Source organism: Rhinolophus hipposideros (assembly GCF_964194185.1).
Source record: "Rhinolophus hipposideros genome assembly, chromosome: 1".
In the NCBI taxonomy this organism is placed as follows: Eukaryota; Metazoa; Chordata; class Mammalia; order Chiroptera; family Rhinolophidae; genus Rhinolophus; species Rhinolophus hipposideros.
The window spans coordinates 54,752,579-54,766,704 of NC_138047.1; the positions used below are offsets into that span (position 1 = coordinate 54,752,579).

The 14,126-nt window shown below is 33.7% G+C and overlaps 1 protein-coding gene across 8 annotated transcripts in view; it reads right to left on the reverse strand.

The window, feature by feature from the left end:
- Window positions 1-2,535: 2,535 nt before the first annotated feature.
- Window positions 2,536-14,126, reverse strand: part of G3BP2 (G3BP stress granule assembly factor 2) — a 71,590-nt gene continuing 59,999 nt past the window's right edge. For 4 of the 8 annotated variants that reach the window (XM_081050004.1, XM_081050003.1, XM_081050002.1 and 1 more), the window contains 7 exons: window positions 13,837-13,939; window positions 13,142-13,322; window positions 12,068-12,166; window positions 7,747-7,849; window positions 6,408-6,536; window positions 5,737-5,855; window positions 2,536-5,438 (listed from right to left, as the gene is read on the reverse strand). In XM_081050004.1, coding sequence (XP_080906130.1) covers window positions 5,166-5,438; window positions 5,737-5,855; window positions 6,408-6,536; window positions 7,747-7,849; window positions 12,068-12,166; window positions 13,142-13,322; window positions 13,837-13,939 — 1,007 coding nt within the window. In that variant the 3' untranslated portion in view covers window positions 2,536-5,165. The remainder of the gene's footprint in view (window positions 5,439-5,736; window positions 5,856-6,407; window positions 6,537-7,746; window positions 7,850-12,067; window positions 12,167-13,141; window positions 13,323-13,836; window positions 13,940-14,126) is intronic. The other 4 variants (XM_081050007.1, XM_081050008.1, XM_081050006.1 and 1 more) reach the window with 1 other exon arrangement.

The window sequence follows — 14,126 nt, forward strand, 5'->3', positions numbered from 1 at the left end:
GTGTTTCAAATTCTTTTGATTTTCACCACCACTTTAGTATCAAAGCTCCTGACGGAAATACGGCAGCATCCTTTTACCTAATTTCTGAACCTAATTTCAATTCATTACTAAACCTTAATCTTACTCAGTAGCCAGCCATTTCAAAATATAATTACCATCCTGCCTTACCCAAACTTTCAAATTCCCATTGCTCTGGGAATAAAGACCAACCTGCTTATGGACAACAAGGCCCCTTGCTACCTCTTAAATATGCACCCACCACTCTCTCCAGTTTGTCCTTTTAGATCTGAAAGCAACAGAACCTTGTTTATCATTTACCAACAGTACCTAGAACAGTGCCTGGCGCTTAGCTCAACAGTTAATGAACTGAACAAACCAATGGAAGTTAATCACAGCAGCATGAACAAGTCTTCTTGCAGCCTGAAAAATGAATAGGAGGGAGACAAAAAGAAAAACACTGAGCGGAACAGATGAGACTTTCAACATTTTTAGATTAAACAGTTCCGAAAAACAGAAATGTTCATGAGAGCCAGGTATGTAAAAGTCATTTAGAGAAAACACGGTTTTGGACTTCCAAATTTTCAATTATCTAAGACTTCAAAACGGTGTGGCAAAAGGGATTTTTATAAAAAGATGTGTTTTGAACACAGGACAGGTAGACAGCAGAAATGCAATTGAATCAAAAAAACAGTAACAGCTTACACTTGCTGAAGGCCTATTGTTTTAGGTGCCTTATACATGAACTCAATGAATCCTCTCACCCGCATTTTTACAAATGAGGAAACAGATGCATGTAAATGGAGTTGCCATTCAAGCCCTCCTCTTAACCATTGCAGGAACTATATGGAATCTACTAAATGGACAGTATATTGAAACTAGGTAATGCCTAGTCCAAATGAAACTACCCAGAGAAAGTGGGGAAAGAAGAGATTGAGCACAGAAGTGATGGGGGGTGAGGCGGGGGCAGGAAGGGGATGTTGTTATGGGATGATAAAACAGGAACAGTTAAAAGAGTATTATTGGCACAAAGCTGAAAGCATTCCAAGTAGGCAGCCAGCTTTGTCAAAACTATTGAGATCAAAGACAAAGAGATGAGTTAATTTGGCAGTTAGTAAAAGGGTAGTGATTGTTTTATGAATGTTTAATTGTAAACCTGTATTTATATTTTGCCCAGTATTTGGTAATACCTAATTATTTTATTTCCTATTAATTCTGAAACATATTTAACATAAGGTGTATATATACTACATAAGTAGATTTAAGTCTGTCAAAAACACCAAGAAACTTCATTACTTAGGAATTGACTTAATGATGCAAATGATCTTAAACAATTACTCTCTGTATGAGCTACTGAAATCATTCACAAAAGGAAATTTCTTTCATGATGTAATAGATTGCTCACTTATCCAGTAATTTTAAATAATTTAGAACTCTGCCGTCAAATTGATCAAAACAGTCTACTACTAAATTAGAGAAAGTCTTACGAACACAGAATGAAAATAAAGTAAAACCAAGGGTCTTTATTCATCTGCAGTTAAAATATAAATTATGATGAGCAAGATGTCTTAATTTAAAGGAAAAACATGATCTATCCACTAAACTTTCATTCACTTTTTGCAAACTCTATTATATAGCACAATTGAAATGAAGCATTATGTGGCTAAAATAGTCAAATTATTTTGTTTCATATAAATTTCCTGGATGAAACGATCATTTGGTACTTCAAATTTGGTTGTTTTCAATATAGCATGGCATATACATTTTATCCCCTCCAAAAAAAATTTTCACAGCCAAGTTAGATGTCATAGCATTATAATGAAAACTGAAAGTTTAATATACATTTATAAAAATCTTAAGTCTTTCTTCCTTAAGAATATTTTAAATAATGGTGATTCTAGGTTCTCTCTAGTATAAATCTGTGAAGTCTGATTTAAGGAATCTTCATAAACACTGTTATGAATGTATCAAGAAAAATTCAATCATACCATCCCTTTTAACGAAGAAAAAGTCTCTAGTTCTGAAATTACATGTTTTAGGACCTCATTTTTTCTTTGAAGTATATATTCATAAATATGATTAAATGATTATTTCTCCTTTAATATTCTTTTAGAGCCTGTCAAAAATTTGTTTCACTTTCTGAACTGGGTCATGTCCGTAAATTCAGGTAACCTCAAACTTCCCATCCCTTTTCTTCTTTTCTTCTGAGATGTGAGGTAGCAATCCTTTGGAAAATCCAAGATTTTATTTTTAATAAATGTTGAGTAGTCTGTTTTAGATCATTCTCACCTTCCTTACTACTTATTATTTTGTTCTAACATTCTTTTAACTTGTAGACAGCTATCCAACTTAACTGGGATAGATCTCTTAATAATGTTCCAAGAATACTTAAATGTTTTACTTTTTACACATCAAATTTCACAAATAATAAACAATTGGTTTTAGAACAATTCCTTATTTTTACTTAGGTTGTGTAAAATGTATTGGGAGAAAATATTTTGGAACACAAACCTACAGATTAAATTAGGGACAGGTAAATGCTGCAGACATCAGTAGTTTATTGTTTGTTTAGTCCAAACACATTCAAAATGGAAACTGAAAGAATACTTTCCACCTGAAACAATTAAACTAGATTCTACTAGCATATAATGCTTAACACATTACAGCAATAAAGATGGTAATCCATTTTCTTCTATACCTACTAAAGCCAAGATGGTAAAGCCAATTTGGTTGCAATAGTGTCATGAGGATAGAATATTACCATCAAAACAGAAAAACAAACAAACAAAAAAAAACCCAGCAAATAACGGTAATGGTAGATGAATATTTTTACTCTGGTTCACTGAAAAGGGGACAAAATGTTAAAAGTCCACAGTACTGCAGGTGAACAATCACCATGTAAACTTCTCCATGTGATGTTTTAATGTTTTATTCATGGTACGTAAAGACTGAAGCTGAATGGCTCTTTCTTCTAATTTTCTATTACACTTAACATTTGCCATTACTTTTGGTGCCAGAACACTTTTCATGAATGGCAGGGCAATATCCTGGATTGCAAATTTTATATACATAAAATGAGGAGGAAAAAAATAAAAGAGTAAAGGAAAAATACATTTTAAAAAACGACAAACCACTTATTTAAGAGTAGTTTGAATAAAGGCTTCAAAACTCAATTTTCTGGTAAGAACTTCAAGTACTATACATTAGAAAGTATAAAGTGTTTTATACAGGAAAAAGAAAAATCCTTATGCCCCCCAAAATGGAAACTGAGATATCTGTGTCCCCAAAATATATGCAATAGTGCAAGACTTTTTCCTCAAACATGGAAGACCCCGTTCAAGGGAAAACAGGAGACATTTGATTTTACTTATATTGCCCAGTACATGAAAAACAAAATATGTGCATCATTTGCTAATTTACTAAATAGCAAGAAGTTTCATAATTCAAAACTAGTTTGCTATTATGTCAAGTGCATTTTTTGTTTGTTTTTTACCAAGATAGAATGGAGAAGTCTTCCACGCTAACAAGCAGCTTTAAGTGGTCACACTTATTTTCCCCACTCCTAGCCTGAAACATCAGAAACTGGTATCAGGTATTTCCAAATGCTTCAAGCATAAAATTGAAAATCCTTTGCCATACTTGTGGTTTACTGGAACTTGCTATAAAGACAGACAATAATCCAGCAGCTATAAACTTTGCTCACAGAATTGTTTAGAGATTCATGTAAAAATAAAAGATGTCATCCCAGACTTAAATTCAGAGCCACTTGGGTGCTGACATCAGTTCAAGAATTGTGCAAAATGAATGACAGTTCCCTGCCCCCCAAATAGAAAATGCAAACACTTAAGAGCTGCTGTTCTTCTCTCTGAAAATTGCAGTATCCTCACTTCAGGTTTACTTGCCATTTATGGAATCTGACTGCTTTTAAAATGTCACTAAAACTGTACATCAAGTTGACAGACTTTTCCAAGCACCTCAAGTGATACGTGTTACCGTTCACATTTATGCTAAAAGAAAAGTCAAGAGACTTACTCAAATAACCGATTTCCTCCTTCCCTTTCCCTCCTCAACACAGAGAACACATCATCGTTAACTGAAGAACAAGGTAAATAATATGCTAGTCAATTTTACTGATTTTAAAGATACTGCAATTTTTATACACTTCAATGATTTTTCAACATTTTGCAGCTGTTTGGCTTTGCAGCACAGCAATTCATACACTATACTGTACAAAATTACCAGCAAGACTGGAATGATGTATTAATAGAAGGCACCATCATGCTTATTACATTACCAGAGAACAAACATACAGTAAAGACAATTTTCACTGTACACAGCTTAAAGAAAGGAAAATTGGGAGGAGGAGTGTGTTGAGCAGCCAGCCATCCCTGTACTCAAGAGGGGCAGGGAGAAAAACCTTAGATATGGAGCTACTAAATCTGGTCTAATATTCCAGACCATGACATTTGAAGTTCTGATTTTTGTTATTTAGTTCATAACTAAATGATCTCCTTCTGGAATATACTTGTAGTCTTGTTAAGGTTTATGTGTACACACGCTGGTCACAGCAAGCAGATAAAATGCCCTCATCATTTCACAAACTACTCTCTACTGGAAAAAAAGATGAAATATTTTTCCCCCGTCGCCTCCTGTTGCAGATGTCAATGTTAATGCGTTCAGAGTACCCATTAGTGCATTTTGATGAGTGCATAACAAGTTTCTGTTGGTTTGTATTTTTAGGGGGAGCCAAGAAAAAAGGCAAGATTCTCCAATTGCACAAATTGCACTATTTGTGTTTCCAAGATTAACAGGCAGAAACAGTAACACTTAAACAAAATGTGCAGCAGAGGATTTTTTTTGACTCAAAGGACCTGAATTCAGTTGGGCATGTCCTTTTAAAAAGTTCATTTTGTTGTAGATAGTTTAAGATATGGTCATTCCTTAGTCCTTAATTCTCCAAGTCTAGATTTATAAATTAATAATGTGAATCTTGTTGTGAAATTGGGGAAATAATGTCCACCTCAATTTAACTCATAACCAAAAGATGCTTTTCACATCAAAGAAATGATCAAAAAGGCTGTGTCACATTCCAAAGCCAAAAAAAATTAACAAGAATGCAAACACGATGAATAATGTACCACTGCCAAGACTTTGCCAACAAGGGGGCTTCAGCGACGCTGTCCTGTGAAGCGGCCTTCCATCTGCCCGGTTCCTCTTCCAGAGCCGAGTTTCTGTGCCATGCCACCTCGTGGAGGAGGTCCTCTTCCATCTCGGTCACGCATCATTCCACCTCCCACGATACCACGTGGACCACCAGGACCTCTATCATTGCGCCTAATATCCCTGCGATCATCACCTCCGCCTCTGGTTTCTCGCTCTCTTGCAGCTCTTGTTTTTTTCTCTTCCACATTTAAACGCACTTCCCCTCGAAACATAATTGGCTTTAAAGGGGGAGAAAAAGATTTACATGGGCAGGTTAGACAGCAATAGTAAAGTATTACCTTGCATATGTAAGTAAGAAAATTCTAAGAAACAAATTTAAAATGACCTACATCTCAGACTTTAAAACTACTAACAAATCTTTATTCTTTGCATTAATACCATTTCATAGTGAACTATTTTTAGCTTTACCATTAAAAAGGATTCTATATGCTTTTAAAATGTACCAAATTAATATTATATAAAACAGGAATAATAAAGGCTTGAATTATCTTGAATTATGCCCTGTAGGTCACTTACTTTTGCAATTAAGATTCTCTGAACTGGTTCAGAGTCATCAAAAACCACAAAACCAAAATTTGGAAGCTTTCCCCCAACACCCTTGGTATTGATGCGAAGTTCCACAACGTTTCCAAAACCTGTGAAAATATACATTATACCAGAGGTTAAATATTTTAACAGAATCCTTTGTGGCCTTAATTGTTCAGGATGAATAACCTTAATCTCCTCGATCCATTTCAAAAGTTGCAAACGGCTATATCCAATGACAATTAAGGTACATTCACTCAATATAGGTCCTTTACCTAAGATACCAACAAGTTGGACTGCTTGTTTTGTTTGACTTCGGCATCTTTATTACACCTTTCAAAAGGAAAGTTACCTGTACAGTTTTAGAAAGACAATGACATTTCTATGTCTGACTTGTATTTGCCAAATGAATCCCCTTTTAAAATTTAAGTCTGATTTATCCAGCTCTTTCTTCTAACCTCTATAGAACCAGGACAGTCAACAGTAAGTACAGTCACTGGGAAACATGTGATCTAGTCTTCTACTCCCTTCTGATAACTGATTAGTACCTGGAAATATACAAAGTATATACAGATGAACGGTTTAGAAAATTCTAATTACATTACAAAAAAGCTCTATTATCCTCCTGCTAATTTTACAACAAAGCAAAATAAGCTACTTACTCATGAAGAACTCCTTCAGTTCATTTTCATCAATATCATGCGGCAAGTTACCAACAAAAAGTTGATGACTGTCTGGATAACGAATTATTCTACGGTTGTCAGATTCATTCTGTTCGATATCTCCTCTACCTAAGAAACGGAAGAGTACAGATATTAAAGTTTACAATGTCATATAAAAACTAGTTCAAAGCAATGAATGTTAATATTCCTGTTTCAGTTTAACAAGATAGTGAGCTCCATGAACAGAGGTGAAAGTGCCTATTATTAGTAGGTTAGTTAGAAAACACGACACTAAAGTGTAAAGTGAGGGTATAGACTAGATTGCTCAAGTCCCTTCTTCTAGATCTACGTATCCGATTATGTGAAAGTCAAATGTTAGTAGTATAAGTATTCCTCCTTAACAAAACTCTTGCCATCACCCAGGAGCCAAATAGATTCCAAACAGTGAGATATACTTGTTTAGTATTTTGAAATTCACAAATTTCTTAATCTTTGGTTGTATGAAATTATGGTCAAATTAGTAAATTTAAACAGTAATAATACCTCATGTATATGGCCTTTTATGTTATGGTGTTCATATATACACACACACATATAAATCTTACTTGATCCTCCCACTAACACAAGGAACACAGGCATATAAGAAAGGCATTGCACAAGAAAAATTTGTGTTAATAACTGAATGGCATAAGAGCTCATAATTTAAGGGTCTCACATAAGATCACTCAGTGGCTAACTAGGATAAACCCTAGCTTCCATGACTTCTGGTTTAGTAACATACCATTTATTTCCCTTTTGTGGGAAAAATGACATATTCTAAATTTGACGTATACTATCTCCCACCTCCTCCCAAAATCAATCTAAACATACTTATAGAATTCAAACAGAGGTGCTACATATATTAGCTAACAATGGAAACAAGTCAAAAATCATGGCAACTTACTTAAAACCTAAGATAAAATAAGAAGAATCAGGGTGTGCTTATGTTTTATCTGTGAAGAGATAAGAGTGCTAAGTAAGCAGAGTAAGAGAGTAGGTTATTGGCAGCTCGGTTTTGAATTCTTAGAACCAGTGACAATAACCAAACAATATTTGTCTCAAAATTATTTTACACCTTCAAAATTCATGTCTCTATGGCATCTCAACTAATCCTCCCCTAAAAGCTAGTTGTTTTGTCCCACACTGTCTTTTTGAGCAGGTTACTTAAACCTTTAAGCATTTTGAAAATAAAAGAATTTGTGTATAAAACACATTATAGATTTTTTTAGGTTCAGTCTTTCCTAACTTTTCAGGCACTAAATGCTAAATTCTAAAGGCTACAAGAAGGGGACTGACTCACCTGGTCTTGGTCCTCTAGGAGGGAAACCAGGTCGTTCTCTAGGTCGTTGTTCACGAACTCGAGGTGGCTGAGACTGAACTTCAGGTTTAGCTTCAACTCTTGGCTACAATACAAGGGGGAAAAAAACACATTATAAAATACAAGGGGAAAAAACAACTTATAAAGAAACACATTCTAGGAGAAAAACCAACTAAAGCAACTATCAACAAGTCACTAAGGCATAATGGTAACTTTAAGTTTAGAATATTTTTAACATAGTGTCTGCCCTACATACATGAAAAATATTTTTTTATAGATATTCTGTACCAATCTAGGACTGTAGGGTAGGTATTGTTTTCCCACTAAAGGCCATATATATATAACTCACAATAAGCTGTTTTTTACAACCACATCTAAAAAATAAAGTTACACCCACATTGAGACAGCATAAAAAGTATTGCTACAAAAATTACAAAAATGCGAGATGAGCCACTCCATGTAAACACACATACAAAAGAAAAAGCCATCTTTATCTTAGGAAGACAAGAATATAAGACACATACTTTCTAATTTTCTTGTTTGCTGCCCTTCAAATTTAAGTGCTCAGTAATACCCTCTAAGCCCTGCTCCATAAATAAATATTGAAAAACAGTATTTTGATAGTTTAAAATATACAAGCTTACTCTAGCACCTAAAAATACTACTTTAAAGTCAAGATAGGAATGTGTATATAGCATCTCAAATAGTCAAAGAAGTCCTTTAAACTTTCTATTGTTTGTATACATTTATTTAAGGACTGATCCCAACAATTTTCCTTAACTGCTTCTTGGGGGTGACGGGGAGTAATAGAACATTTAAGATGCCTTCCAAAAGTTTTCTGCTAACTCTGAATTAAACACATATAATTAAAGTAATTATTTTTAAAACAATAACATCCACATCGATTACCTTTTCTTTTTCATATTTTTGTATATTTAATTGCTATTTAAAAATTTTAATGCATTTTTTGCTAATTACTCGTTTGAAAAATAAATACCTTTTCTTTAATACAATGGTAAATTCAGCATTCCCAACATCTTCAGGCTGTCTACGCCCAAACATTTGTGGTCCAAGGAAAAGACAAAACATATGCACCTTCAAAGAATGCTGAAAACCTCAGCAGGATATGAAGAACATGTCCTCAAGCCTGAAAGCTAGTAATTTTAGTGTTGTCTTCTGATCATCTCCGAGGACTTCAGTCCAGACAGTGGCTCAAACTTTCATCATTTATGTAACTGAGATATTATAATTTGCAAGGACAAATTTTGATAGTTATGCTTCCTTCAAAAATGGTAATTTATTATAAAAGATATTCCCCACTGTAACCACTATAATTCCTATCCTACCAGTTTTTAACAGATTTGCCTGCCTTTTCCCAAATTCTAGTTTCTTCCATGTAGATTTCCCATTTCTTTCAACATGATGAAGTTGCTTCCCATGTTCTAGAATTTTGCTAGTTAAAATTTTTTTTAAATTTTAACTTTCTCCAGTTTTTTCAGTTATTTATGTGTATGTATTTCTATCGAGACCATATCTTAATTTATTTCTACACCATCCAAAGAACCAAAACAGTGCTGTTAGACATAGATGTTTAGTAACAACTGATTCATTTAAAATTAAATTACATTTATAGTTCTCGAACTCAGATCAGGTAAAAGAATGTTCTATGCCTGACAAAAAACCTAAGTTACAGCCCTGAGACAGTTCCTATAAGATATTTTGACCCCTAATGTGATGCCTAGAAAAGGCATCAACTTAGAAACTTCAACTAAGGGAGCCTAAAAATGCAACGTGAGCATGAATGTGATACACAATTAAAGAACAGAGATACTCTAACAAGGTTTTGATGCAGCTAGTATGTTTAGGAAATTTAAAAAACAGCAAATGTACCTTTTAATGTAAAAGTCTCAGAAAAACCTCACTCATTCAATCCAAATGTTATCAAAGAACTTGAGGTGCCCTGACTGATTCAAATTCTTTTCAAAACAGGATTACCCAAATAAAAATAACTACAAGTAGCAAAACAGAAAAGTTCTTCATTATCCTTTAAGGATTTCAAAGTGAAAACATAAATTTAAATATTTTCAACAATCTTACAGATTCATACACTGACTTAGCAACCTTTTAGTATGTATATGATGCCAATGCAAAAAAAATATGAAACCAAAAACCTAACAAAATCCTTTCAATGGCTGATTAATATATGTCAATTAAGCCAGCTATGTACTTATAAATTCTTCAGGTTCAATTTCATGATTAAAACAATTTACTCCAATGACATAAAACGGGTAATATGCCACATACTATTTTAGGGCCTTAAAATTACTTCCAGGTAACCAAAAAGTACGCTCACATTACAAATCCCACAAATTAAAATCAAACAGAATATGAAATAAAAACGGAACCATCAAATCACGTCAATAACAGGTAAAGGCACAACTAATAAAAAAGTCCTTAAATTTAACATAAGCTATTTAGATGAACTAATCAATTTCCAGACAAAATCTTTCTTACCAAGCTATTAACTTACCTACTTCTAAATTAATGCCTACCAATACCCTAGAATTAGATTTAATTCTTCATTTATTAATAATCTATGCTAAAAATGTTAAAGGAAATGAGTATTATACCAAGTAAAATAAAATTGAAGGGTATATTATTAAGTCAAGTGAAAAACTCATGAATCCATTCTAAATACAGCTTAAAGAGACCAGAAATTTCAAGTTTAAATTATAAACATTTAAATTTTTTGTTTTAAGAAGAGTGTGGGTTGGGAAATGCAAACTAGTCTCCTACAATTCAAAAACTTAAATTTAAAAAAAAAATTTCCCTCTGGGCAAGAGGCTAAGATCTAATGTAATATGTAATTTTGACATGCCTTAAATATAGTACTCTTCTTCTCTGATGTCAATAGATATACATTCCATACATTCCCCTCTAAAGGTCTAAAGAAACCTATAGGTTTGCATGAGTCTGGTGTCCATGGTGTCCAACTGCATAAATTCAAAGCCTAGCCCTACTACTTATACACCTGTCTGAATTTAGGGGAGGTACTCTAGGTCTCAATTTACTTAACTGTGAAAAAGGAATAGTAACTACCCTCACAGAGTGGTTATGAGGATTAGATGAGAATGAACATAAAGTGCTTTGACAATGCCTAGTATATAATGAGCATCAGTTATTTTAACTTTTAAATAGCAGTTAAGTTTAAAATAAATGTAGAAAACTCTCTGAAATGAAGTAACAATCCAAGACTCCAAATGAAAATCTGAAAATCAAGCCTTTCAAAGCAAATCCAGAAGTCACCTATCAGGTCTTCAGATGGGTTGAAAAGCATAATCAATACTTGGTAAATTAATTTTCTTTATTAAGATAGGATAGAATCCTGGTTTGTGATGAGGTAATTACTCAACATTTCCTAAATAACTAACTAAAAAAAAACACAAAAAAAACAACAGGTATCATGAGGCCATGTATACCTATTATGTACCTGATTATGTGTACCAACACCAGAAAGACTGTCTTATAGTTACTAGCCACTTTTGAAACCTCAAAGTTTCACTGTTTACAAAACACAGTAAGGTATGTAACAAACAACTGTATGTGCACTAACCTTTTTAAATGTAAATTTTCCAGTAGAATGAAGTTTACCTCAAATGTAGGGAAAAGAACTGCACACCTTTTATAAACTTTATTTAAACTTAGTTAATTCTGAACTGTACCTAATATAGTAGCCAGTGTCTTATTTTCAATGTTTTGAAAGCTCTGAAATGGGTAAGATGACAAACAGACAAAAAGCAGAATACTGGAATGATCAGTTAAGGTGAACACTACAGTCGTAAGTTGGTACAGGCTTCAATTAAACGGTGTGAACCACTTATAGCCAGAGAGCTTAGGCAGTGTATTTTGAAAAGTATTCTATTTTTTAAAATACAGTGACTCTTTATAAGGCCACACTACTTGGTGCTTTTTCAAATTTCTTCCTTAATATTTTTGCTAAATAAAATTTAAAACTTAAAAAGGAACTTTTTTTTGGTTATTGAAGAAGCCTTTACAAACATATATGTATATATTTGTTGGTAAAACCAACTTAATCTGTATTTCACACACCCAAGCCCCAAATACCACCCATGTAGATGATGAATGGAGATTTGGCATTTAAAGTGGGTGCACTGACATTTAATACAATGTTTTGTATATTTAATCCATAATTTGTGATTGACTCATTTTAAAAAGTATAAAAATAGATAAGCAATTGGCAATGTAACAAGGATACAATCCAATGTGTTCACAGATTGGTTACCTGTGAGACTGGTGCTTTAACATGGGGTGGAATTCCAGAGGAAGAAACAGTACCACTAGGAGGCAGGTTTTTACTGGTCACTGAAGCCCAGGAGAAAGCCTGCAGGAAATGCAACAAACCTAGACTACTAATCATGGAAAACCACCAACATTCCTATAGGGAAACTTCCAAATATATATTTTCTTTTCATTGCTAAACTATTTGCTCTATATTGGAGGACTCCTAAAAGAGAGGCACACACACACATGCCAGTCTATGTGCCAGTTTTCAAAATCTCATTATGCAAGATTATTTGACAGTTTTGTCTGAACTACTAAATAAATCCACAGCGAGTTCCTATATGCTCTCAGTAGATGAGCAAGTGGCAAACGAAACCACTAACAACTACATGCTAGAAAATAAAAGCCTAATAGAACCAATTTCTTTCCCCTTTTAGAGAAAAATAGGGTGTGTGATGGTGTTGAGGGGGAGGGGAAGGATAGGAAAGAAGAAAGGACTAGCTGGAAACTTTAACAAACATTCACAAATTAAACAAGGAATCTTCTCCTCTCACTACCCAAATATACTTGAACCTGTTGCCTTTACAGAAAGATAAAAGAAGTTTTAGATAGGCTTAAATGATACACTATGGGTGTCACTCATATTTCCAAGATAATTTAACTGGTCTAGTAAGGAAAGTGTTCCCATTTAAACCAGAAATAACACGTATCTCTTCTAATAATAAGCCAACTTGTTTGTTGGGAAATTGCATGACTCCTTGCATCCATGCGTAGAGGACTTAATAGAGAATGGAACAGTAACTCTCAGCTTTATATGTGGACCTGAATAATTTCATGTAAGGTACCAAACACTGCATACAAAGAGTCCTAAATTTCACTCTGAAGGGTATTTTGGGGGGTGGGGGATGGGATTTCCTTGGGATTACAAAAAACCCACAGCTTATTTTATATACATTAAAAAAAGCAGTTTAACTGTATTAAACAATTTAACATAATAGAACAAAGGTAATGCTTCATTAATGGCATCAAATACGAAAGTGTGATGTTATAGATTAAAGTGTTCCTTTGATCTAACCTTTGGTGGTTCTTGTGGCAGAGAAACAGGTTCGGCAGGAGGAGGAGAAGTAGATTTCTCCTCTATTTCTTCTAAGTTCTTCTCCTCCACTGACAGTTTCAGCTCTTGAGTCTTTGTTTCAGATTCTGGTTCAGGTTCAGGTTCATGAGAGGATTCTTCCAAAGGCTCCTCTATGCCATTACTACAATAAAATATTTCATTCACTTTTCAGTGTGAGTGAAATGATCAATTCAAACAAGATAAAATTCAGTTATTTCTCCAATCTAATGGACATAACTAGCAATAAGCTGTTTTGAAGCAAAAGTCCAACAAAAACTAGAAGGCAGAAGGGAATAAACACTCAAACACAGCCTTTTTTCTGTTTTAAAACTGGATTACTAAAAATGTTTACTTTAGTACTAACTATAAATAAATCCCATGTTTATAAAAATAAAATAAAATGCTCACTCTTTGCGTTGTCCCAAATGTTCTGCAGTATAAGTAAGTGATCAGCTTTGAGCCAAACTGTGTTCAATTTTTTAATTAAATAAAACAATTATTTCCAAACTTCTTGCACAGTAAGTACTCAAACACTGGCCTGATAGATAACTTTATCAAAAATTTACTTCCAACAATAACTCTAGGAATAAAAACCACTTTACAACTACCTGCGTCATAGTTTAGACCAAATTTAGCCTTGCAAACATTATTCTTACGTCACAGGTTGAGCTTCATAGTAACCACTGTTAGCATTTTCTTGTACAGGTTCTGGAGATGGTTGCCTTTCTTCTTGTTCCTCTTCTACTTCATCCTCTGATTCTGACAATACATAATACACCACATCGTTTTTAAGAGGCTTTACACACAATTTGATATATATATTTTTAATGTCTAAGGTAGTATATGATAATATAAAAATGGCATATTCTTACAAAGGCAATTCATTTGCAATACTCCCATTTCTCTTTAAAAAAATGGAAGAATAAGCAAGATGAAGTTTGGTATT